The sequence below is a fragment of the Dendropsophus ebraccatus genome, chromosome 13 (assembly GCF_027789765.1).
Source record: "Dendropsophus ebraccatus isolate aDenEbr1 chromosome 13, aDenEbr1.pat, whole genome shotgun sequence".
In the NCBI taxonomy this organism is placed as follows: domain Eukaryota; kingdom Metazoa; phylum Chordata; class Amphibia; order Anura; family Hylidae; genus Dendropsophus; species Dendropsophus ebraccatus.
In genome coordinates, this window is record NC_091466.1 from 73,659,411 (window position 1) to 73,686,825 (window position 27,415).

The window sequence follows — 27,415 nt, forward strand, 5'->3', positions numbered from 1 at the left end:
GGGGGGGGGGGGGATGTCGGCTGAGAGGGGGGGAGGGTTGGTGATGGGGATCTCCCTGGTACTACTCCTCCCATCATCTGCTCATACAGATGATGGGGGTAGTAGTGTCTATCTGTCCCACTGCACCAAGGACGGAGGGTGGAGGTAGTTGGATGCACCGGCACCTCTTCCCTCCCTGCTCGGTGCCCTCCATTTGGGGAGCAAGTGTCCTTGCTCCCCAAATTATTCCATAAACATAGTCCATCAATAAAGGGTAGTTTTTACATTACATCTTCCATAGACTTCAATACAGTCCATAGACTACTACATATATTGTGCCCCCTGCTGGACACTCCATAGGAATTACACCTGATTTGTGACGTCACAGTTTGAGAGAATTTGAACACTCCCTGATCTGCTAAATTAAGGGAAATAGCCCTATATGTGCATTTCCCATAATTAATGTACATTAGGACTTTGTCTAACTTTCCATAAGTAATAACACATTAAAAAATACTTTTGGCCGGAGATGTCCTTTAACCAAGGGGGGTGGCACCATGGCGGGGTTAGATACAAGTCTAGCACACAGTACAATGATCGCTTCTGTGTATTTTCCATTCCCAGCTTATTGGCCAAGAACCCAACAGAGGAGTACATTATGAATACTATCTACCCAACGCGCTCGAGACGGATGACTATCAGTGGAGCTATGGCTCTTGGACCGAGTGCAGTGCAGAATGTGGTGGAGGTTCGACCAATCAGAAATACTAATTTACTTATTAGGGGCCGGGTAGACCCAGATGTTGTTTGCTGCCATTATAACTCTGACTTTCCTCCTTGGCAGGTTACCAGTCCCGATTGGTGTTCTGCACTATAGATAATGAAGCCTATCCAGATTACATGTGTAAAGGGAGACCCGCTCCACTAAACAACAGAACCTGCAGCACACAGCCATGCCCTCAGACTAAAAGGTAGGCATTCCTGCTAAACCTTCAATCTTGTCATATTAAATTGTATTGATTCCCCAATTTATTGATGAATATTTTATTTTGAAAATTTTTAAAGTAATTATGTAAAACTAATATAAAAACAGTCACTCTTACCCCTATCCAAGTAATCGAGGCTGACCCTTAGAGCCCAAGGACATGGGTGGCGCTGTTTCTGGCAGAAAGTTAACTTTTTACTCTAATTGGCTTTTGACTGTTAATTTTTGTCTCTACTATTTTTCTGATTTAAAGGGGTACTCCAGCAGAAAAAAATTATTTAGAATCAATGAGATTTGTAATTTACTTTGATTTAAAAAATCTCTAGTCTTCCGGTACTTATACGCTGCTGTATGTCCTGCAGGAAGTGGTGTATACACTGCTGCCACCTTTGTCCATGTCAGGAACTGTCCAGACAAATCCCCATAGAAAACCTCTCCTGCTCTCCAAACTGGAAAAAATACACTTCTTCCTGCAGGACATACAGCAGCTGATAAGTACGGCAATACTTAATTTTTTTAATAGAGGTAAATTAGAAATCTCTGACAATTTCAAGAGCCTGTTGATTCTAAAGATTTTTTTTTTTCCCCCCCCTGAAGCTCCCTTTTAATATGATCAGTGAAATCACATGTCCGTACCTCAAATCCCACGATTGTCCATTGTGACACTATAGAGTAAACTATCTACTATTGGGCTGCCCTTGATGTCCCAACCAATGTCATTACTTATGGAATTCTTTTTTGACTATTGGGATATTTTACTTTTTTTATGCGATCCAATTATTCTTGTGAAGAGCTGAAAATGTAAATAATAATGGTGGCCTAAGATTTAAAAAAACATGGCAGCTTTCAACCAAAACCAGCACCACGGTTGTCCACAGGTTGTTTAACCTCTTTTCACTTTGATATGGCTGGGCTACCATACCAGAGACAGCCTGAAGACAGAGGTGGAGCTGTTTTTCAAAGAAAGCCTCCAATGTTTTCTAATTTTGGCCAACTCTTAAAGGGAACCTGTCGCTATCTAATCTATCACCATCCTATTATAGAGCATGAAGAATGGAGTAGATTGATATACTGAATCTTTTCCCACAAAGATATATAACTTGTAACATGTTGAGTGAAATCCCTGATATTTCTGTGACAAGGAGTCCAGTGGGCGGAGTCACTCTTTAGCCTGGAAACGTCAGAGATTTCAGTCAATAAATTACAAGTTATACTGAATCTTTTCCCATAAAGATATACATCAATCCGCTCAGCTTCTTCTGCTCTATAACATGATGCCGATAGCTTAGGTAGCATTTTTATGGTGATGGGTTCCCTTTAAGTTAAACTGTAGACGCAAGTCAGATTATAAAGAATAAAGCTAGCTAGAGACATATAACATTATACATGTGTATTCATATCTGCTTATTCTGTGCAAAAGGATGTCTTACTTATATCAGCCGACTATGTGGAGCCGTATAGTGAACACAAAAATGACCAGGTAACTCGGAAAGTCGGGTGACTATTTGGCTATGAATTAACTAACTGGCTTCTTCAATGATTTCTTATGGATTATACTAAAAACCTAAGAGATTCGGGTGCCAACTGCTTTTCTTCCTATTGTGTTTGGTGCTTTTGTCCTAGCAATAGGGACCCTGAGCCTCTAACCACTAAATTTTCTTCTTGGATCTTTCTGGCTTACAGTTATACCTTGCCATCAAATAGGACTCAGACTATACAACTCCCTTCAGATTGATCGCTAATAGTCTGGCCGTTATCACCTGCAATTTGTTATACATTCCCCATGCAGGGGTCACTGCAGTCAATTAAATGTAATATGTGGATATACCTTAACCACCAGAGCAAGCATTAAAGGCTCTCAAGATGGTCCCACGATAATAGGCCGCTCTCTGCAGTCAGCCAACACCCTGCTCTGTACTGATGAGGGGCAACAACCCTAAAAGAGCTGTCTACAGATGGGTAACTGGCTTAGTTTAAAGGAGAAGTCAGGCAAAAAATTTTTACTAAAGTATTGTATTGCCCCCCAAAAGTTGTAGAAATCCCCAATATACACTTATTGGGAAATGTACATAAAGTGCTTTTTTCCCTGCACTTACTACTGCATCAAGGCTTCACTTTCTGGATAACATGGTGATGTCACTTCCTGGATAACATGGTGATGTCACTTCCTGAATAACATGGTGATGTCACGCCCCGACTCCCAGAGCTGTGCAGGCTGTGGCTTCTGGAGAGAATGATGGCAGAGGGACACTGAGGGACACAGGGCACTGGAGGGACACTGAGCATCCCTCTGCCATCATCCTCTCCAGCAGCCACAGCCCGCATAGCTCTGGGAGTCGGGTTGTGACATCACCATGTTATCCAGCAAGTGACATCACCATGTTATCCAGGAAGTGACATCACCATGTTATCCAGGAAGGGACATCACCATGTTATCTAGGAAGTGACATCACCATGTTATCCAGGAAGTGACATCACCATGGTATCCAGGAAGTGAAGCCTTGATGCAGTAGTAAGTCCTTGATAAGCATTTCCCGTAATAAGTGTATATTGGGGATTTGTATAACTTTTGGGGGGCAATACAATACTTTAATAAAAGTTTTCACCGGATGTTTCCTTTAATCTTAGTCATGTGCTAAGGCTTTCTATATGGTTTGAACCAAAGGTAGGGAACCTTGCCTCTCCAGCTGTTGCAAAACTACAACTCCCATCATGCCTGGAGAGCCAAAGCTTTAGCTGGAGAGCAAATCAAAAGGTGGTTCAGATAGTTTCTTTACATATTCTTCCCAGAATTCCTCTCTCTCCCCCCAAGTAGGAAAGAAGTATCACCACTTTCATAGTTAAGTAGGTAAAGTTCTGTAAATTGCTGCTTTATGTCAAGTAATTTGGGAATATCACATCAACCTCAATGCGTTTGTAAGAATAATACGTGTACCAATCGTAACCTAATGATACGTGGCTTTAACTGGGTGATTCTGCATAAGTCTAATGATTGTCAGGGGGTCCTGGTGCAGCTGGTGGCTGTGGCTTTATCTGGTGGTTTTGTGTTCTTTGGGATATAAATTGATAACTGAACAGAGCATGTTGCAGTAGTGACCCTATAATATGTTCCCATACTATAATAAGTGTGACGTATGTGAACAAACCACAGTATCCACAACTACTACCTATATATATATATATATATATATATATATATATATATATATATATATATATATATCTCTATCTATCTATACTGGTACCGACGTTCCCACTTAAGTGCCACATGCTCTGCGTCAGGACTTTTATGCATTAAACAAGCTCATGTTGCTCTTTAATATTCCAATGCCGTTTCAGCTGGAAGGTTGGCGAGTGGGGACCGTGCTCGGCCACTTGCGGGGGAGGCACCCAGACCCGCTCGGTATATTGTTTAACATATGAAGGCAGAGCGTCCCAGCAGGCGGTGAATGATGCAGAGTGCACTGCGTTCACAGAGAAACCAGCTACTCAGCAAGTCTGCAATCTCCGGGCGTGCGCCAAATGGAACGCCGGGCCCTGGACACAAGTGAGTAGCAAGATGGCAACGTTTTCTAAATTCTTATTGCAAGGATGGGGAACCTTCTGCCCCCCAGCTGTTGCAAAACAACGATTCCTATCATGCCTAAGGCTTCGGCTGCACAGGCATGATGGGAAGTGTAGTTTTGCAACAGCTGGAGGACCAAAGGTTCCCAATCCCTGCTTTATAGTAATGCTGTAAAGCATCTCTCTAAATGCTGTTTGAATAAACAGCAAAATCTTGTACGGAAAATAGAATAAAAAATGCACAACATCTAAAAAAAAGAAGAAAAAAAAAATATATATATATTTATTATTAAATAATAATTTTGAGTAATTTTGTTATTCCATACAGTTACTGTAGATTTACCTACCACATCTGCTGGAAGTTTGTTCCAAGTATCTACTACTCTTTTAGTAAAGTAATATTTTCTCATGTTTCTGATCTCTTCCCCCCCCCCCCCCCCCCCTCAACTAACCTCAGTGTCTATGGTTCAATGTATACATTTCCTTCTGTGCTTTGTGGCAGCCCAATGTCATCAAAAGGATATTAAACTTAATACAGAAGCCTTAGGGTCCATTTACACAGAAAGATTATCTGACAGATTATCTGCCAAAGATTTGAAGCCAAAGCCAGAAATGAATTTGAAAAGAGGAGAAATCTCAGGCTTTCCTTTTATGAACTGATCTCTGTTTATAGTCTGTTTCTGGCTTTTGCTTCAAATCTTTGTCAGATAATCTATCAGATAATCTTTCTGTGTAAATGGACCCTAAGCCGTAGCTCCTGAACCTCAGGGAGGGACCTGGGGATTTAAAACCAGCTGATATTGTAGACGGGGGGGAGAGAACTCACAGAGGCTGAGAAGTAAAAGCAGATCCAAGGCCTTATGCAGGCAACAACCATGTTGGCTGTGTACAAGTATATAGAGAAAGCAGAGCTGAAGGAAAAGTAAGGTTTTAATAAAGACCTATGCTTGCATCGTAATTGCAATCTGTACCGCAATATGAAGCTTAGAAACTACCATTTTATTTATTTATTTTTGTTCCTGTTTGCTGTTTAACAATTATTTGGGTTTCAGTGTTCAACAGAGTGTGGAGAAGGAATTCAGAAACGCACAGTGAATTGTAGAACAGACACTGGGGCCATTGTTCAGGATACAGCGTGCATGCACCAAGTCAAACCGGCAGATAACCAGCTATGTGTCGGGGAAAACTGCGTGCAGGAAATCGGCTGGCATATCGGAGAATGGGGTCTGGTAAGTACTAATTTCATCCACAATACATCTAGGGGGCGGGCCTAGTTGGCGATGACATCACAGAGGGGGCAGGGCCTATGGTGGAGATATGGGGCACCATGTCCGTTAAGCCCTGCCTCTATGGCACTGTCCATTTTTGAGTGGAGAGACCACCAAGAAATTCTTTATATGTTAAGATGTCCAGAATATAAGCTTAAAGGAGAAGTCCGTCTACATTTTTTATTAAAGTATTGTATTGCCCCCAAAAGTTATATACCAATATACACTTATTACGGGAAATGCTTATGAAGTGCTTTTTTCCCTGCACTACTGCATCAAGGCTTCACTTCCTGGTTAACATGGTGATGTCACTTCCTGGATAATCTCATAGAATTTCCACTTTCTGCTTGAAAACTTTCCTCTTCAATTCCTCAGTGTGAACAGACCCTAACAACTCCGCTCCATTCACTTCAGTGAATTCCACAGAATCAATGTTGTAAGAAAAGTTACATAGGATTCTTTAATTTTCAGTGCTCCAAAAGCTGTAATAACGGTATTAGAAAACGTCAGGTGATCTGTGCAGACAACGATCGACACTTCCACGAACCTGAGACGTGTGAATCCTATGAGCCTGATAAGCCGGCCGTCATCGAGAGCTGTAATATGCAGCCATGTTATCTGCCACAGCGTAAGTTATATTACTCTACATTCATAGAATTAAAGAGAAATAATTTCATCTCCATATATGTAACTTCTATTAAAAATCTCTAGTCTTCTAGTACTTATCAGCTGCTGCATGTCCTGCATAAATTGGTGTATTCTTTTCAATTGTACTCAGTGCCACCTCTGTCCATATCAGGAACTGTCCACCGCAGTAGAGGTTTTCTATGGGGATTTGCTCCTGCTCTGGACAATTCCTGACATGGACAGAGGTGGCAGCAGAGAGCACTGTGTCAGACTGGAAAGAATACACCACTTCCTGCAGGACATACGGCAGCTGATAAGTATGGGAAGACTTGACGTTTTTAAACAGAAGTAAATTGAATATCTGTATAATTTTCTGAAATCACTTGATTTGAAAGAAAACAGAAAACCCCTTTACTACAACATCATTAAAATAAATGTGGAATAGCAGCAGCAGTAAGGGGCGCCATGGGCTGCCACCAACTTTTAAGTCGTGATGGAAACACATGGAAACACAACAGACCCTATTAAAGTCAATTGTTCATTCCTAAACTACTCTAGCCTAAATAAGTTTATTAACGTATCAAGCAAGTTTTTTTTTTTTTTCTTTTCTATTTTTAAAAATTTCAACTAAACTTAGATCATAGTAAGGTTAGATGGGGATCTGCGTCACACAACAAAAACCCTGCACATTATAGCAGTGTGAATGTAGCCTTAGCTTAATGTAGTCTCATACTGTTAATTGTCTCATGTATCTAGAGGTTCCAAGTATGCAAGACACATGGGGCTACGACAATTCAGACCAATTCTCACTTACAAGATACAGACAGCCCAGTAAGTATATGCATGAAGATGCTGGATAAGCTGAAGTGGAATCTTGTTTTTTTCCCCCCCTGAAAAATGGAATTAAAATATTTTCTTCATTTTATATGCATAAGAATAATTCTATGTGAATCTATCTCCTATCTATCTCTCTCCTATCTATCTCCTATCTATCTATCTCCCTCCTATCTATCTATCTATCTCCCTCCTATCTATCTATCTATCTATCTATCTATCTATCTATCTATCTATCTCCTATCTCCTATTTATCTCCTATCTATCTATCTATCTATCTATCTATCTATCTATCTATCTATCTATCTATCTATCTAATTGTTTAGTTTTGGTCATTCTGATAGGTTATATGTATAGTCCCGGGTAAACATGGAGGCTAGGGGTGAGATCTTCAGCTATACAATCTGTGCTTCATTTACTGGAAATGAGGAAGGCCTCATCCCATTCTGCATAGAATAATGCCGCTTACTAAGAAACATGGGAACGTATAAAGTTATGTTAATGTAAAGCACAATGGGGGGATTTATCAAACTGGTGTAAAGTGAAACTGGCCCAGTTGCCCCTAGCAACCAATCAGATTCCACCTTTCATTTTCCAAAGAGTCTGTAAGGAGTGAAAAGTGGAATCTGATTGGTTGCTAGGGGCAACTGAGCCAGTTTCACTTTACACCAGTCTGATAAATGTCCCCCAATGATGTTTATTTTTTTTTCTGGCAAAATTATTTGTCCTTTTTTGTATACTTTATAGTTAATTTTCATGTCTCCCCTTTCAGCCCCCTCCCCTCCTCCTAAAAAAGAAGACAACTCTCTTCTCTCTGGAGATTGCAGGTACAGCAGGTAAGCGTGTCACTACGAGACTGCAGGTATATCAGGTAAGTGTGTCACTACGAGACTGCAGGTATATCAGGTAAGTGTGTCACTACCTGCTGCACTTATTATGGTCACATATATATATTAGGGTGGGGCCCATGACCTTTATGTTATATGCCTACTTACCACATACTTATAAAGAATGATTTATGCATTTTATATTTCTTTATAGTTATGGATGCTGCCCTGATGGGGTGACTGCTGCCCAAGGCCACGACAATGAAGGATGTCCTAATGAAAGAAACACAAGAGCCGATCCTTTAGTATGTTATATACGACAATTAATCTATACGACAGTGGCCCAGACTTACGATTACCAATGCATTAGAATTCTGATAGAATTTGCGACTTGCACTGCGTCCATTTTGAGTTTTTTTTTTTAACCCACTTTTCCACAGGGTCTGACAAAGGGGTGTGGCTTTGATAAAAAAGGGGAGTGACATTTTGCAAAAGGGGCATGGCCTAAGTAAGCCATCATTTTGGCCACACGTTTCTGGCTAGAAGTAAGACAACTAATAGTCTAATATTCAAATACATCAGATTTATTCATCGATCTATGTTCGCACTTGCTGAGAATTAGACAGTTTTAGTAAATTTTGGCTAGTGTGCTTCTCAGAACCTAATTCCTAGGAACATACAATTATATCTCAAAACTTTTAATTGGTCGGGGTCTCAGACCTCCCACCAATCTCCATATACAGCTGGGAGAAGCATGCAGCTGTGCGCTTCTCTCCCTGGCTTGTTGCAGGAGTCCGGCTGCTACAAGTCAGATTGAGCGGCAAGCCTGACAGTGAAGTCCACCTCTAAATGGTGGGGGTCTCGTAACCTGACCAGTCAAAACTGACATTTGTTTTTTTTTTTTTCTTTTTTAACTTTTAAGTAGTATACATTGACTGTTGACACTTTATATGATTGTAGATGCCTTCAGATGAATGCAGAACCTCTCAGTATGGATGCTGCTTTGATAATGTCAATAAAGCCTCTGGTCCTGTTGGTGAAGGGTGTCACAGTAAACCCAGTTATGGTATGTATTCTCATCTATATATAATATATACACATACACACACAGTTTATGCCTGATAAATATCCCAGTACAGGATTGAAATGCGTTGCCTTTAGGTAAAGGAGGATTCTATATATTCACTAACTCGCTTGGTATTTATCCATAAACACCCATATAAAGGGTAAGAATCTCCTAACATATATTCATTAGCAGTGGGTATTGCCATTTTGCATATAGTTATACTGGGCAGGCACTTGTCTGGCTAAGCTTCCCCTGCCAGTATATTCTTTTCTACATAATTTAAAGTGTGCCTGTCATTAGGTAGCTGTACCCCATTGGTGCGCAGTTGTCCCTGCCGCTGGAAAATTGGGTTACCTTAAATGTGACCAAGGTAAGTGCAGAAGCCCTATTGAAGCAATAGGGCTTGTGCACTGAATTAATCTGTCGTGGTTGTATCCCCGGTTAACCAATCTTCCGGCAGTAGGAGCAAACGAACACTGATCAGGTAACGCTTCCTAATAACAGGCATGCCTTAATGTAACCTAGTTTACTTGATCTTTTTCCATAGGTTATCCAACAATGTGTTTGCTTCCGAGCGCCCTAGGACCTTGCACAGAATGGACCACTCGTTGGTACTTTGTGCCAGATGTTGGAAAATGCAATCGCTTCTGGTACGGTGGCTGCCATGGTAATAAAAACAATTTTGAAACTGAAGAAGCATGTATGAGCGCCTGCCAGAAGATTCCAGGAAGGACAACCGGTACTATAGAGTACAGGTACCGGAAGCGAGGGATGAAATGGGATCGCTTGTCACATGAGGGGCCAAGGATTGAAGGAGGAACAGCTTTTGGAAATGAACAAGGGCAACGCCCTCAAGCCACGGTTAGAACCCTTGACGAAGACCCTGAAGGACGAGATATTGCTGGATATGGGTGGGATGAGAGCCAAATGCGTCGTGGAGTAGCTCGACCTACAGAACAAATCAGATATGGAGCAACTGCAGAAGGTTCTTCAAATCGTCAGTCTCCTACCTACCGGTAATGGGTCTTCGTAATTAGGAATTTTTTAAGGCTTGATGCCTCTTGACCGTAATTTAGCGCTTTTGACAACCATCATCTGTGTATAGATTCCCATATACATTAATGAAACGTTGTCGTTGGATCGCACCAATGTTGGCTGGACAGGCCAGTTCTCTAATGTGTACAAGGGCCTCTGACTTTCCTGCAGATGATGTTGGATTTTGATGAGCCCGTTGAACTACCTGACCCTTATTTTTCAGCCGATAAGCCATGGAATAGGCCCCTAAATCAACGACATATAAACAATTTTCCAATAGTTGCCTGCAATTAAACAGAACACTTATCGTTTAAATTCGAATGATATAACTATTTTTTGCACGATAATCGTCCGGTGTAATAGGGCCCTTTAGTGTCTCCAACTTTGTAGGGTATTGCACAGCCTATTGCTTTCTGGGAGTACTAGTTAAGTGGTGGTGGGAAATGGCTGATCACTAGATTAGGTTTACCATACCCCATTGAAGTGACTACTTCTTTCCTTTCTCTCATCATAGATTTATTTTGGATAAGGCAGAATTCTCAGCAATGGAGGCATCAGTCGGGCAAACTATCCGCCTGCTTTGCAGAGTCAGCGATTACCCTTACCCCAGAGTGGAGTGGCAGAAAGATGGAAGTCCTGTGTCCTCCACCAGGTCAGAAGCCATGCTAGAAGTTTTACTATACAACTGTGACCGTTCTGAGTAGGATGAGAAAGTTATAAAAGTATAATAATCATTTTTATAAACTTTTACTTATTATTCAACTTTCAAATAGGTGTTTGGACCAGCCATTGTCCACACTGCTAGCCGTTTATAACTAGAGATGAGCAAACTGGACAAGAATCTGATTCATATGAACCCAACCGATCGGCTTCTGAATCCCGTGGAGGAGGTGGATACAGCCCAAGTCCCGCCTGGAAAACCTAGATTCAACCATAGGTCAGAGGCTGAATCCACCTTCTCCTCCAAGCAGAATGCCAGCAGGATTCAAAAACCAATCGGTCAGATTTGTACGAACCTGACCCTCAGCTAAAGTGTCATCTTAGAGGAAGATCACATAGTGTAAGTTAGGAGACAATCATTCAGTTGAGAAAGAAAAATAAAAAGTTTTAACATGTCAATCATTTTGATTGGTGGGGGTCTTGCCAAAGAGACCCTGAATGATCACTAGATGTACCCTGTTTCTCCAAAAATAAGCCTTACCCTGAAATTAAATCCTTGATTTGATTGAGCTTGATCTTGCAGGGTTCTTGGAGTAGGCCTTCAAGTATCACTGTCACTTTACAAAACTGTTGAAATGTCATAGAGACGGGAGTCAGGATATAGAGCCAAGAAAAGACACACTGCAGCGCATCCTCTCCTGGCTCTGAGTCACATGATCAGTCGGGCCCCACAGAGCCTCATTAACCCCTTCACGTCAGCCATACATATATATATACACAATGCAGCAGGAGCGTATATATGTACTGTACGTTCCTTGACTGTCAGAGGGTTTTGATGTGAGCGGGACCGCTGCAGTGAGAGCAGTCCCGCACACATCAGTGTGTCCATAGCCGAGGATAATGACTGAAGTCAGTGACAGGACACAGACCGTTGGCTAGTCCTGTGTTTTGAGACTCTTAAATGAGGCTCCACAGGCTCTTCTTTTGCATATTCATGTTTCCCAGGGGGCAATACACCTAGGATTTCACTGCATTGAGCGCTTTGACCGTCAGCCGGCAATGTTATCGTTTGGCTGGTCTCACTGAGATCAGCGATCTGTTTCTCTTAGGGCAAGGCCTTGTCACTCACTGATCGGGACTGATGGCTGCGGGGGTCCCGATAGCTAGTACCGACGGGCAGGGCCGTCTTACCCATTGGGCATGGTAGGCGGCTGCCCGGGGGCCCTTGCGTCCTAGGGGGCCCCTGCCCTGTGTCATATTCCCTGGCCCTTTAACTGGGAGTGCTCCTGATCAGCGCTGGTAGATAGGGGCTGTGCACAGCTCGCTCTTGTGGCCGGAAGCTGCATTCTGCTTCCGGTCACTAGAGGTCTCTCTCACCCCCTGCATTCCCGCGCGGAGCAGGAAAGTGACGTCACCAGCAGAGCCCTGAGAGGAAGGAGAAGCTGGAGGCCTGAAGCACAAAGCCTGAGTGAGTATGTTCTGATACCAGAGGGGGGAGGCTAGCTGGCAGGGAAGGGGTTAATCATGGGAGTGCTCTCTGCAGGGATGCAGACAGGGCTGTGGGTGAACTGGTAAACAGGGAGGGGGAGGGATCGGGGGTGTAACTCCTCTGAGTGTGTATATATCTCCATTCAGTGTATACAGCAGTGTATTATATACTTATCCTCCTCCTGAGTGTGTATATATATCTCCATTCAGTGTATACAGCAATGTATTATATACTTATCCTCCTCCTGAGTGTGTATATATATCTCCATTCAGTGTATACAGCAGTGTATTATATACTTATCCTCCTCCTGAGTGTGTATATATATCTCCATTCAGTGTATACAGCAGTGTATTATATACTTATCCTCCTCCTGAGTGTGTGTATATATATCTCCATTCAGTGTATACAGCAGTGTATTATATACTTATCCTTCACCTATCACTCCATTGTTGTCTCCCTGTATGTATACTGTATAATACAATATACAGGGAAACAACACAGCTTATATATAGAGAAGGGCAAAACAACATAGTTCATATATAATAGTCATGTTGTTGCCCCTCTGTATATATGAACCATGTTGTTTCCCTGTATATTGTATTATACAGTATACATACAGGGAAACAACATGGTTCTCATATATAATAGTCATGTTGTTGCCCCTCTGTATATATGAGACATGTTGTTTCCCTGTATATTGTATTATACAGTATACATACAGGGAAACAACATGGTTCTCATATATAATAGTCATGTTGTTGCCCCTCTGTATATATAAGACATGTTGTTTTGCCCTTCTCTATATATAAGCCGTGTTGTTTCCCTGTATACTGTATAATACAGTATACACAGACTCCCTGTATTATACAGTATACAGGGAGACAACATGGCGTATATGCAGAGGGACAGCAACATGTCTCATATATAGAGAGGGGCACCAATATATATTAATTAGGCTTTTACCCACCACCTGTATACCCCACATATACCTGTACCCCCCATATATATGTTTGTACACATATATCACTATTATAGGCTATATAACCACCTACCTACTGCTCCACCCTTATACCTGTATCTATATGGTAGATAAATAGGTGGTAAGGTATATTGCCTGAAATTGTGATATACTGTATGTGTGCAACATATATGACAATCACTATTATAGGCAATATACAGTGGTGCCTTGGATTACGAACATAATTCGTTCCAGGACCGTGCTTGTAATCCAAATCACTCTTAAACCAAAGCAAATTTTCCCATAAGAAATTATAGAAATGCAGACAATTGGTTCCACACCCAAAAAATAATGATTTATTATTCTGAATAACATGTAAAACAGATGAAACAAACATATTGTGATATTATAAGTTACTGTACAGTAATGGAGCGGATGGGAAACACAAGGGCTGATAGAGACTGCAGGGAGCATGACGGAATGAGCAGGACAGATGGGGGCACATACATGCAGCACTCTCTGTCCGGGGAGAGAGGGGTTACAGCTATGGAGAGATTACCCCCACAGTCCTGTCCCCTGATGTAGGCCCCAGCCTGAAGTGGATCTGCTATGATTTGGCAGGTGAGGGAGACTTCCTGGGTCAGAGTACAGAGCTGTAGACCCCACTATTCAGACCATGTCCCTCCTCCACCCGCCCTCCCACCCAATACAGGGAGCTCTTAAACCAAGTTACTCTTAAACCAAGGTACCACTGTACCTTACCAGATAAGAGGGGCGGCGGCCGCTAGGGGGGGGGGGGTTAATTCGCACCTCTGCCCAGGGGCCCATAATGCTGTTAAGACGGCCCTGCCGACGGGCAGGGTAAACCACTTACCTATGTCCTGTCGGATCAGCCCTCTATGCATCATTACATATTGTAGCGTGTGGAATTGTCTGATATATTAAAATATATTATTGTTCCCGCACAGTGACTGGCACATAAGAGGGGGGAAAGGGATTGCTGATTTTTTTTAAACTATATATTAAAAAAAAATAATAAAAAGCTCTATCTCCCAATCAGTACTGGTCTGAAACTTTTGACATGTCTGTCATGTCAGAAGTTTTGTGAACTGAAGGAATCCAGCATAATTTGTGATTATCTCATGTTTAATATATACTAACACTGAGACGTAATATTATTTAACAGGCACACGTACCAGTCAGACAGCTCCTTGGTGATCAGCAACGTCCGCCCTGAAGATGCTGGCACTTACATATGTATGGTTTCAAATGGAAATCGCAGAGAAACACACAGAGTGCAGCTGCAAGTGAAGGGTTTGTTGATACAGATACACCTCAATATACATTACTACGACAATCGTAAAAAAATTTATAGAAATTTTAATTTGTTTATTATATTTTTATTTTTAGTCTATTTGACTTCATTATATTCGTACTTAAATTTTGGTTATAAGGGACCCCTGTTGAGGGTAGTGGGATAGGGGTAGTAATCCACTAACCTAAAAGACTGGTCAGGGTTTGGAAAGTGAGTTTTTTTTTCTGACCAGAGACATGTATTTTTGCGCTTTGTTTTATGATTTGTAGGAATGGAGATAAGTAATCCTCAGAGAACCCATGCCAGTGTTCATGCAAGTGCGCTTCATGACGGTGGGAAGAGAAGAGACAACTCGCAGAGCAGTCGTAGTACCCACTCCGGGAGGAGGTATTCTAACAATGTGCTTTTTTTATATCCCCCTTTCATAATGTGATACCCAGATACTCCTAAAAATTTTTCTACTGTTTAGTGTCTACAGCTAGTTTGCCCAACAATGTGTCTTTTAAGTTTAAGTGAATGTACCACCACTACATTGCTTTTGTGTCTTTTACATGAATACACCGGCATTGGAGCATCCCTGTGGCGGTCTAACCATGTAAAAAGCAATGTACCGGTGATAATGTTTAAGTTTACAGACTTCAAAAGCCTTTGTATTCTGATCATTAAGTCATCAATCCACAATTAATTGCTAATTCACATAGGGTACATTGGGAATGGGGCAAATGGAAGAAAAAGTGGCAGCAAGATCTGACTACACAAGGTTTGTTTGCAGTCTGTAACCATAGAAACAAATAAGTGTTTGAAGAAATACAAAAACACTGTTGCAAAGTTTATTTTAACCATTTATTATATACTTGGTGAGCTAAAATATGAATACAATCATAAAGAAATCTTCTGATCTCTTTAGGACAATTGTAACAGGACCTATAGCAGTGGAAGCAAATCTTGGTCATCGAACCAGACTTTCGTGCCATCTTGAAATATCTCCCAGCACTACAGTAGAATGGCAGAAAGACGGGATGCCATTGCCTTCCCCTAGGTAGGTCTGCTTGGCGCCATAAATCTTTTGTTTTGTATAAAGGTGTTATATACTGAAAAGCAAAAAAATGCTAAGTCGAGATCCCAGGGGCCGCTTCCCACCCTTGATGGTTAGATCCCTATACTCAAACATGGAGGGATGATCAAGACCAGTCGGATGGGGGGGATGGATCAAACCAGTCGGATGGGGAGAACCTTTTCTATTACTAATATCTGTATTGTGAATAAGGGAACATAGGGTTCCAGACAGTTATTACAATGTGTCTGGACTTTTATACCTTTTGTAGATATAGAAAACATGCAGATGGTTCTCTAGTCATAAGTCGTGTGAGCTCAGAAGATAATGGACTCTACACGTGTGCAACAACAACAGGAACCCGGAGAGAATTCAAACAAGTACAACTTAAAATTAAAGGTAAGTTGACTATCTATGGACTGCTGGAAGACATAATGAAGAATTGTATAAGGTCTCTTCTCTTTTTAGTGTCCATATTACAGCTCAAAGTTACAGACTAAGGCTATATTCACACATTCGGTAAGGTTGACCAGTAGCCAAATCTGTAGGCATCTGCATTCCATGGACCCATTCATTAGAGCAGGGGTAGGGAACCTTGGCTCTCCAGCTGCTGCAAAACTACAACACCCATCATACCTGGACAGCCAAAGCTGAAGCTTTGGCTGTCCAGGCATGATTGAAATTTTAGTTTTGAAACAGCTGGAGAGCCAAGGTTCCCTAACCCTGATTAAAGATATACAAACTCTACTGTTAGGATGTAGGTTAGGGCTGGACTGGCCATCTGGCAGTTCGGGCAAATGCCAGAGGGGCCTCTGTGCTGAGTGGGTATATCCTCTCTTCTCCTGCACTTACAGCCTAGTAAATCATTTGCTACAGAAAGCTGTGTAGTACAGGAGAAGAGCAGCCATAACACTGTATGCAGCCCTGATATTCCTCCTCTACATGTGCCCAGCAAGACCTATCTTCTCTACAGAGAAAGAAGGCTTCCCTATCAGCACAGATGCAGATTCTTTACTGTAAGAGCAGTGAGACTAAGGAACACTCTGCCACGTGATGTTGTCATGGCTGATTCATTAAATACGTTTAAGGGGGGTCTGGATGAGTTTCTCAAAAAATATAATATTCCAATTTATGGGCACTAGACTAGAAAATGGAGAATATATATATGAGAAATTATGCCGGCTGTAGCTGATTATATCTATTTTAACCCAAATCTGAGAACTACTTATAAAGCAGCTTCTCATACAAACATGAAATATTTATCCAGCCCTGAGGACACAGTAAACCAGTAGCACAGGCCCCAACTTCAGACTTCGACATGCATTTTGCCACAGGGCTTAGTGCTCTTAAAGGGGTTATCCAGTGAAAATATTTATCTTTCAAAACAACTGGTTTCGGAATTTATACAAATTTGTAATATAAAATCTCCAGTCTTCAGTACTTATAATCTGCTGTATGTCCTGCAGGAAGTGGTTGATTCTTTCCAGTCCGACACAGGGTTCTCTGCTGCCACCTCTGTCCATGTCGGGAACTGTCCAGAGCAGGAGAGGTTTTCTATGGGAATTTGCTGCTGCTCTAGACAGTTCCTGACATGGACAGAGGTGGCAGCAGAGAACGCTGTGTCAGACTGGAAAGAATACACCAGTTCCTACAGGACATACAACAGCTGATAAGTACTGGAAGACTTGAGGATTTTAAATAGAAGTAAATTACAAATCTATATAACTTTCATAAACCATTTGGTTAGAAAGAAAAAGATTTTTGCTGGAGAACCCCTTTAACAGTCCTATACGAAAGAGGGTGTGTAGCTCTATGACAATAGTAGTGCTATAGGGCGCTAGATCTTGACATCCTCACCGGAGGACATAGCATACCAAACAAAATGAAAACACATTGCTGTTTTAAAATGCAGAACCCATAAATTTTAAAAGACAAAATTTTTGATATTAAACTTGTCTGCATGTAAATGAAGTACCTGGAGTCACTGAGGTATTACACCGCAACTCTGAAGCAAAGCATAGTCTCTCTCCCTGCTGCAAGTATTCCTACTGCAGGAGGCGTGCTTGCAGCAGGGGCGGAGATAAATGCAAAGAGATGACTCCTTGACACAGTGCTCTCTGTTGCCACCTCTGTCCATGTCAGGAACTGTCCAGAGTAGCAAATCTCCATAGAAAAGCTCTCCTGCTCTCCAGACTGGAAATAATACAATTTCCTGCAGGACATACAGAAACTGATAAGTACTGGAAGACTTGATATTTAATAGAAGTAAATTACAAATCTCTGGCACTTTCTAGCACCAGTTGATTTGAAAGAATTTTTTGGGGGTGAACAACACCTTTTCGGCTGGGTTCACACTACGTATATTTCAGTCAGTATTGTGGTCCTCATATTGCAACCAAAACCAGGAGTGGATTAAAAACACAGAAAGGATCTGGTCACACAATGGTGAAATTGAGTGGATGGCCGCCATATAACAGTAAATAACGGCCATTATTTCAATACAACAGCCGTTGTTTTAAAATACCAGCAAATATTTGCCATTAAATGGCGGCCATGCACTCAATTTCAACATTGTGTGAACAGATCCTTTCTGTGTTTTTAATCCACTCCTGGTTTTGGTTGCAGGACCACAATACTGACTGAAATATACGTAGTGTGAACCCAGCCTTAATGTACACACAACTCAATGACTATGTAATCAGCTCAGTAAAGTGGCAGCCAGGGAAAAGACTCTTACTATTTTATGTAACCATCACATTTTTCCCCATTCCATGTATTAAAGGGGTAGTGCGGCGCTAAAAAATTATTCACAAAATAACACACATTACAAAGTTATACAACTTTGTAATGTATGTTATGTCTGTGAATTGCCCCCTTCCCCGTGTCCCACCACCCCCACCCCTGTACCCGGAAGTGTGTGGTGCATTATACATTACCTGATCCGTGTTGAGGGCTGACGCGGTCCCCCCTTTGCCGCGTCATCAGCTGCTCAGCCGCGATTGGCTGAGCATAACTGTGCTCAGCCAATCGCGGCTGAGCACAGTTGTGATGCGGCGGAGGGGGGACGGCGCAGAGATTCGTCCGTCCGAGGATTACGTTTGGCACAAAATGGCGGACGGCCCTCAACACGGATCAGGTATGTATAGCGCACCACACTTCCGGGGGGGGGGGGGGTGGGACACGGGGAAGGGGGCGATTCACAGACATAACATACATTACAAAGTTGTATAACTTTGTAATGTGTGTTATTCTGTGAATAATTTTTTAGCGCCGCACTACCCCTTTAACTCAAGTTATTCTTCATTCACTTATTTACAAAAACTAATTTCAAGTGGAAAATGTCTCCTTTTGTCTCTGTACAGGGGAGCTGACAATCGCTGAGCCCCCCAACAGTGTTACTGTGTCAGAAGGAGAAGATGCCTCTCTGCGCTGTGTGGTCAGAGGTGACAATGCCAATGTTCAGTGGTCAAGGTAACTTTTTTTTTTTTCCCATTAACATTTTTTAATGAACTATTTCATTTTAAGGGTGTGTTCACACCTACAGGATCTGCAGCAGATTTGATGCTGTGTTCAGTTATTTAACTGAAATCTGCTGCAGAAAATCAGCTGCAGATCCTGTAGGTGTGAATGCACCATAAAGGGGTATTCTGCTCAAACATAAATTCTCATATGTTGTTGCCCATTGTGAGACTAACAATTACTTTTACTTGTTATCTATTCGGTCTACTTTCCCTAGTTCTAAGCTGCTGCTTTCTGCAGAAAACACAAAAATCTGTGTGTGAGCTTTTCTCTGTCTCTCCCCCCCCCCCTCCTCCTCCTCCCTTCTGAGACAGCTGATGTAAACAAGTCCCTGGCAGGCTGTATCTGCAACTTTCTTTGTAATGCTGGGAGGGTTAGTGTGAGGTCAAGTTGCTGATTTAGGGTATGTGCACTCTACGGAATCCCGGCAGAAAACCCGTTGCGGATTCCACAGCTCGCACCAGCTCACGGACTCTGGCGGCCGCATGCGTCTCCGCCCTTGCCATAGACTCCATTGTATGGTCGGGCGGATTTTGCTGTCTGTCCAAAGAACGAACAGGTTCATCCTTTGGACGGACGGTGGAATCCATCTGACCATAGAATGAAATCTATAGCACGGGAAGAGATGTGTGCGGCCGCCAGTTGCTGAATCCACGATGGGTTTTCTTTATGGATTCCGTAGTGTGCACATACCCTAACTCACCGGTAATTAGTCTTCAGGCCATTGTGGCAGACAGGGACTTGTGGTGTAGTAGTAGTACAGGTACTGATGAGGGGTGTAGTAGTAGTAGTAGTAGTAGTATGGGTATTATTACTACAGAGGTGATAGCGTCGCTGCGGGTGCTGGAACTGTACGGCGGGATCAATCTACTGTACAGCTCCAGGAACTGCAGCGACGCTATCAATCCTGCCTGTCACCCGAACTTAGTTGTCCCTGCAGCCTCCTCCTGCTTAAGAGGCGGGGGACCTCCGTGTGCTGGCAGGAGGGGAGCTCGTCCGACACCTCGCCGCACCACCAGCCCACCTGCAATGATTTTTTGTGAAAAATCGAATTTACAATTTTCATGAAAAATCTAATCGATTTTCAAATTCTGGGTCAATTAATTCGATTAATCGCCCAGCCCTAGGTTCTAGTATATGGAGCCCAGAGAATCACCTTATAATCATGACACTATACAGTGCAATTCTAATATATTCATACAGAGAAAATAGAAGGCCTATTTGTCAAAGCCTACCTTAATACCTTGTAATACTTTACCAATTTGTGGGGAGTTATGAAAACTTTAGCATCTTATATCTGAAGACCACCAATCCAACTGCTTTGTCCATCCTGGTTACAGCTGATGTTGTTTCCCTTTAGGAATGGTGTTCCAGTGCAGCCGGATGGACGACATACCTATGTATCACACGACGGGAGCCTGGTTATACGGAACACCAGAGCAGTAGATGAGGGATCCTATACCTGCAATGCATACAGCGGCACACACTCAGTCAGCGCTAGTGCAGAAGTCAGAATAAACAAGCAAAAGCCAGCCGGTAAGTCTATGTATTCATCGGAATATGTGTATGTAGCGGTTAGTTTGTTCTGGGTCCCCAGACGCAAGAAAGCAACCTAGGGCTCATCACAGATGGTGTATGTATTATACCATAGATTATGGATAAACATGCAAATGGGTGGTAGTCAGCTCACCCGCCACTCCTACAGTTCCCGTGCTCGGACGAACCCAGTCCACGGCTCTCCACCAGACAAAACGTAGCAAATTCCAGCACCAATTTGCTACGTTTTGTCTGATAGATTATGGATAGTGTTGAGATCTGTCAATCTTTAGGTTCGGCAAAGTTATCCAAACGCAAGAGTTTGAATAAAAAAAATAATGCCCAATGTCTGAAGGTTTAAGGACATTTCCGGCCAAAAAGTATTTTTTAATATGTTATTACTTATGGAAAGTTTATACAAATTCCTAATGTGCATTAATAATGGGTACAGCACATATAGGGCTATTTCCCTTGATTTAGTAGATCATGGAGTGTTGAAATTCAAAATTTGTGACGTCACGAATCAGGTGTAATTCCTATGGAGTGTCCAGCAGGGGGGCACACTACATATAGAAGTCTATGGACTGTATTGTGTCAATGGGGCTGAATGTAAGTAATGAAGTGTTGGGTTACTGTACACTATGCTTTATTGATTACGTTTATGGAATACTTTGGGAAGTAAGTGTCCTTGTTCCCCAAAGTATTCCATAAATGTGGATGGCACTGAGCAGGGAGAGAGAGGTGCCTGGGCATCTAAATACCTCCCCCTCCCTCCCTGCTGCCACATATACACTGCACTACTCCTCCCATCATCTGCTCAGATGATGGGGGAATAGTACCAGGGCCATCACCTGCATCCCGGTGCTGCCGCTGCACAGCCCACATGACCAGTTTGAGCAGGGATGCTGCAGATGTGAGGCGGCGGACAGGGGGATGCTGGTGATGGCCCTGGTACTACTCCCCCATCATCTGCTCATTCTATGAGCAGATGATGGGAGGAGTAGTGCAGAGTATATTTGGCAGCAGCACAGAGCAAGGAGGGAGGGGGGAGGTAGTTAGATGCGCGGGCACCTCTCTCTCTCCCTGCTCCGTGCTGTCCACATTTATGAAATGCTTTGGGGAGCAAGGACATTTGCTCCCCAAAGTATTCCATAAACAATCAATAAAGCATAGTGTACAGTAAAATAACACTCCATTACTTACATACAGCCCCATTGACACAATACAGTCCATGGACATGTGTATTATATTATAGTGCGTCCCCTGCTGGACACTCCATGATTTACTAAATCAAGGGAAATAGCCCTATATGTGCATTTCCCATTATTAATGTACATTAGGAATTTGTATACTTTTCCATAAGTAATAACATATTAAGTACTTTTGGCTGGACTTCTCATTTAATGATTATTGTTCCATTGCTCAAGTGGAAGCAATTTTTTGCCCAAAATTTCTTTCACTTTGCAATTGCAGCTCTCAGACTGAATTGTATGCAATTAAAAACCTGAATGTGTGAACACACCTTAAAGGAAAACTGTCACTAGGTTTATTTTGCCTTAAAATGAGGGCAACATTAACTAGTGAAATAAATGCCAAACAGATCAGTGTATTACTTACATCATTCTGTTCAGCCGTTCTTCTAATACGCAGGAGAATAGGATTCTTGCCACACCCTTCCCCCGCCCTCCAGCTGCTGATTGACAGTTGACTGACTATGCACAGCATAGATGGATAACTGCCAGTCAGCAGCTGGTGGGCGGAGTTTTCTGCTTCTCATGAATATCCAGGACTACTGGGCTCATGCACATAATGGAGAGGACTACTTATTGTCTGTGTTATTCAGGAGGAGATCTCTGAATCAGCTGCACAGAACAATGTAAGTGATCCATAATTCTTCTCAGCTTCTCTGTCACTAGTTTATGCTACCCTGAGATAGGACGCCATAAACCTACTGACAGTGTCACTTTAAGGGAATATACAATGTTTATTAAATGCATACTGATATATGCAATCTTTATACCTATGCAGCTGTAGAATAAGCTGACCTTTTACAAACATATAATGTATTCCATCAGATCAGCCAGTCCGCAGTTATCTCCACCACTATTAATATAGTTATATTTTATCATTATCCACAGAATGTGCTGCATAAACAGGTACAGATATTGTCAATCTCCTTTTATATTGGTCCCTTATGATGTGAGGCTGTGTCATGGTATAATCACTGAGCAAGGTTTATATACTTATTATGTACTAATTCACACTCAACCTTTATTATACACCAGGGCAGCATTTATGGTGGGTATTATAATAAACACCTCTACCGAACATTTACTATGCAATGTTTAATATAAGCCACAATTCCCAGAATTCACATGATCAGAGCAGGCTGTCCGGGTTATGTAATCTCAACAGTAACATGTACAACTACATTAATTCTATAGCATGGTCACAGCGTCTCACTCCAATGGTTGGAGGAGATGACACTGGCTATGGCTGTATCCATGTTTTCCAGGCGTCTCTAACAATTATATGTTGTGTTTGTAAAAATTAAGGAAAAACGTACTTACCTACCCCCCAGTCACCCACAGCTTATTGCTTCTGTATTTCCAAGTTGAATCCTCTGGACAGGACTTACCCAATCGCTGGCCACATTTTGGTTAGTGATTGGTGGAGCAGGTCCTGCATCTTGGATGCTTGAGTAGTGGGGGACTGGGGTAGGTAAGTATCACTTTTTCCCCAAAATTTTCACTTCAGCCCCAGTAACATAGAATAATTTTTCGTTTTATCCAAATACTGAGCCTACTTTACCTTAAAGTGTTAATGACTTTCGTTTATCTTGGCGGAGGATGGTGCCAAGACCCTTGAAACAGCAGGAGGAAGCTTTGTAGTGCCCTTAGTTTTCACATAGAAGCTGCCTCAAAAAACTAAGGAGATGGTCTCCTTCAATGAATCAGAATGCTAAGGGCACTATTACACAGAGCTATAATCCTGTCTTTTGGTCCTGTCCTAAAATCATCAGCTGCCGACCGGGCATCTTTACGAGTATTAGTAATGGATTCCCTCTCCAGGCTCGCCAATGTCTTCCTGGCTTGTCCCCGCAGCTGCCGATGCAACTTCAGAGCCGCTCAGCCAATCACTGGCCAGGATGGGACTGCCACAGCCAGTGACTGGCTGAGCGGCTGTGAAGTTGCACTGGCGAGGAGAAGCCAGGGAGCACAGAGAAGGACGTATATACTTAAAGGGACAGGCTCCCGACCCCCCGTTAGAGCCCCCTATACTCACGTGATCCCGCCGGGTCCCGCTTCTGGAGATGGTCGGGTCATGGAGATATCGGCGCCCAAAGCCCGGCGCGCGCTCCTCAGATGAGTCCAACACTCAGAGAATGACAGGAGAGTTCAGCGCTCCGTCATTCTCTGAGTGTTGGACTCATCTGAGGAGCGCGCGCACCGGGCCTCGGGCGCCGATATCTCCGTGACCCGACCATCTCCAGAAGCGGGATCACGTGAGTATAGGGGGCTCTAACAGGGGGTCGGGAGCCTGTCACAGGTGACAGGTCCTCTTTAAAGCAAGGGCTGCATGGAAATCGCTAATGATAGATAGACTCGTTTACATTACTAATTGGGCTGTGTAATACGGCCCTAAGTTGGGGCGATCAATGGGTATCTCAACACTGAGACCCTGACTGATAGTAATACTTCAGTGATGCAGACATGTCAAAAGTTTCTCGTCAAAAGTTTCTCTCATTTAAAGCCCTTTTACAAGGGCTGATAGTCAACCGAAGAGCTGATCAGCTGACGAACAAACAATTAGAAGGCTTTTTGTTAAAACTATAAAGCCCCATAAAGTAACTGGAGTCTTCCTGGTTGATTTCATTTGCCAAATTAAATAAAAAAAAATTAGGATCTGTCGATTTACAAAGCTAATTCCCCCCCCCCCTCTCCGCAGCCTCATCCACAGATCCCAACAGCGAATGCGTGGACCACCCGGAATTAGCCAACTGTGACCTTATAGTTTACGCCCAGCTTTGTGCCAATGAGTACTACAGTAGCTTCTGCTGTGCCAGCTGCTCCAGACATCGCTCAGCACACAGACACCACGGCTGAGAGACATCTACAACACTCATCCAGGCCTAAAAAGACGGCAAATAACCCGGAGCCGCCGCATCAGCCTCTATACCATTAGATGTGTAAATTCTGAAAGCGGATACAGCGTAAGCTAGGAGGTCGCTCTATGAAGCATAACCTACAACATGTCTATATGTATCAACCATCTGGGATTTACACTTTACCCAAAAAGTTGCATTTATTTTTTTCTTTCTTAAAAATTAAGATTTAGAGAAGTTTTGTGTCCGCCTTTATTATAAGATATAGAATGATAAAGTGTAAACTCATAAGGTGTTCTGGTAAATGTGAACCGTAGCACACAAGAGTGAGGAAATCAAGTTTGGGGATTTCATGAATTTTTGTTTTATATCAGGACAGTCCTACAACCATAAACTATTCATGACCCGGCCTATTGTATAACAGGACTAGATGCTGTATTGTGACGTGTGGCATCATGCACTACCATAGGTTGCATGACGTTTCAGCAATTTTTGTAAAACCTCAGTCACATGATTCTAGTTACCCAGGGGTACAACATGGCATCTAAGGCTGGAGCCAAAGCCATACTGCGGGAACCAAAACTGACCTGCGGGGTGGATGTTACAGTCTGTAAAGTACATGTTGCAGATTTGCCATGGAATCAAAATCAATTGAGAAAGTAAAACCCACACAAAGCCATGCAAAATGTCTACAATAAACCTGTCTAGTGTGTATTTACCCATGTCCCATGTGTTACAGCGTACAGCACCATATTTACTTATGATACAAGAAGTTGAGGGGACTGGTTGTTACATCTAGAATACAGACTGATCCATAATCTGAACGAGGCCACATCAACACATATAGCTGTGAGAGACTAATTCCGGTAATGTGACTTAAAGGGGAACTATCAGCAAGTTAGACTAACCTACTGATAGATAGCCCCTATGATGCTCGGGAAGAGGAAGGTATGTGTGTTACCTTCCTCCTCTGCCCGATCCTGTGCTGTTAGTGGTGGGAAAAATTCCACTCCAGTGCACACTTAGGGGCACTGCTGCGTCATCTAGCCTAGCCTGCCAGATGACGCAGCAATGCTCCTAACGGTGCTCTGGCATTTACCCAGACTAACAATGCACGACCGCCACCGAGGAGGAAGGCAACACACAAATCCTCCTCAACTTCCTGGGCGCTATAGGGGGCTATGAGAAGGTTAAATTTGTCTAACCTGCTGGTAGTTCCTCTTTAAATAGCAGTGTTCCCTTGGTCCCGGGTAAGCTAAAGCTAAGAATTTAAAGGGAATCTTTTGGCATCTTTGCTGTAAGGTTATGGAAATCACCGATTTGTTGGAGGCTCCAAAGTGCCGATAGATTTCTGTTTAAGTGTCTCTAAATGTAAGTATGTAAAAACTGATAAATACAGGGCAGGAGGGAAAGAAATAGGATTTACTATGAAAGATTATCACTCCTCCCTCCTTAGTGCGTCCTGATGTACTAAAGGTGTGTTATTAACTCTAATTATAGTGTTGTTTACTGTGTATTTGCAGAGTAGGGATATTGTATAGGGTGACCTTAGGCCTATATAGATAGAATATTACCGACACTCAGATACTTTGCATTTTTGGCTGATTTTTAGGATTTAAAAAGCTGGTTAGGAATAATAAGGCTGCATTCACACATCCTATAAATTATGGGCCGTACGGACAGGGAAGCCCTGACATGCAATGTTTCCCCGCCCGGCATGATGTATCAATAGTGTCATATGACACCAGTAGATAGGAGACAATAGCAGCTCTTCACAGGTCACAGAGCGTGCTCAGTAATGTCTCCCATTCACCTCAGGGGAAAGAGTCTGTCTATCGTCATCTATGTCCATGAGTCTTGCTGTAAAACATGTCACTATATGCTGTTAAAAACAGCCCAGGCAATATAGCAGACACCATAACAATGTAGAAATGGTGAAATAAATAAAAAAATAAAGTCATAAATAGAAACAGATTAGAATAAAAGAACAAATTTTAGTAAAAGAAAATTAGATGACACATTCCCTTTAAGTGAACAGACAATACTGCACCACCTTACACCACCACTACAGCGATGCAGGTACAAGTGCTGGTAAACATTATAGATCACAGCACTCGCATGAAAAACTACATTATATAACAACAAAGGCCTAAAACCCGCAATATGAAATATTTTTTTGTTTCAATTTAGTTTTTGTTTTTTTTATATATATATGACAATTATCTTATATTTAAAATGTGTTAAGTTAATGGGTTAAAGTTTCATTTATACTTGAAGGAGAAGTCCGGCCAAAAGTATTTTTTAATTTTCCTAATGTACATTAATTATGGGAAATGCACATATACTGCTATTTCCCTTAATTTATTAGATCGTGGAGTGTTAGAATTCTCTCAGAAACCGTGACAGCACGATGAAGGGTGTATTTCCTATGGAGTGTCCAGCAGGGGGCGCACTATATATAGAAGTCAATGAGTACCATTGACTTCTATATATAGTGCGCCCCTGCTGGACACTCTATTGAATCAATGGATGTGTATGTAAAAATGTTATGTACAGTATGTTTTGATCGAATACATTTATGGAATACTTTGGGG

The 27,415-nt window shown here is 42.3% G+C and overlaps 1 protein-coding gene across 3 annotated transcripts in view; it reads left to right on the top strand.

Moving 5' to 3' along the window:
• PAPLN (papilin, proteoglycan like sulfated glycoprotein) overlaps positions 1 to 27,181 on the top strand; it is a 61,624-nt gene extending 34,443 nt beyond the window's left edge. For 2 of the 3 annotated variants that reach the window (XM_069949750.1, XM_069949749.1), the window contains exons 11-29: positions 604 to 727; positions 824 to 950; positions 2,385 to 2,444; positions 4,304 to 4,511; positions 5,581 to 5,757; positions 6,268 to 6,424; positions 7,180 to 7,254; positions 8,030 to 8,093; positions 8,299 to 8,389; positions 9,045 to 9,150; positions 9,698 to 10,166; positions 10,700 to 10,837; positions 14,479 to 14,606; positions 14,877 to 14,994; positions 15,515 to 15,646; positions 15,933 to 16,060; positions 19,024 to 19,132; positions 20,541 to 20,716; positions 24,665 to 27,181. In XM_069949750.1, coding sequence (XP_069805851.1) covers positions 604 to 727; positions 824 to 950; positions 2,385 to 2,444; positions 4,304 to 4,511; positions 5,581 to 5,757; positions 6,268 to 6,424; positions 7,180 to 7,254; positions 8,030 to 8,093; positions 8,299 to 8,389; positions 9,045 to 9,150; positions 9,698 to 10,166; positions 10,700 to 10,837; positions 14,479 to 14,606; positions 14,877 to 14,994; positions 15,515 to 15,646; positions 15,933 to 16,060; positions 19,024 to 19,132; positions 20,541 to 20,716; positions 24,665 to 24,822 — 2,745 coding nt within the window. In that variant the 3' untranslated portion in view covers positions 24,823 to 27,181. The remainder of the gene's footprint in view (positions 1 to 603; positions 728 to 823; positions 951 to 2,384; positions 2,445 to 4,303; positions 4,512 to 5,580; positions 5,758 to 6,267; positions 6,425 to 7,179; positions 7,255 to 8,029; positions 8,094 to 8,298; positions 8,390 to 9,044; positions 9,151 to 9,697; positions 10,167 to 10,699; positions 10,838 to 14,478; positions 14,607 to 14,876; positions 14,995 to 15,514; positions 15,647 to 15,932; positions 16,061 to 19,023; positions 19,133 to 20,540; positions 20,717 to 24,664) is intronic. The other variant, XM_069949751.1, reaches the window with a different exon arrangement.
• Positions 27,182 to 27,415: the final 234 nt, after the last annotated feature.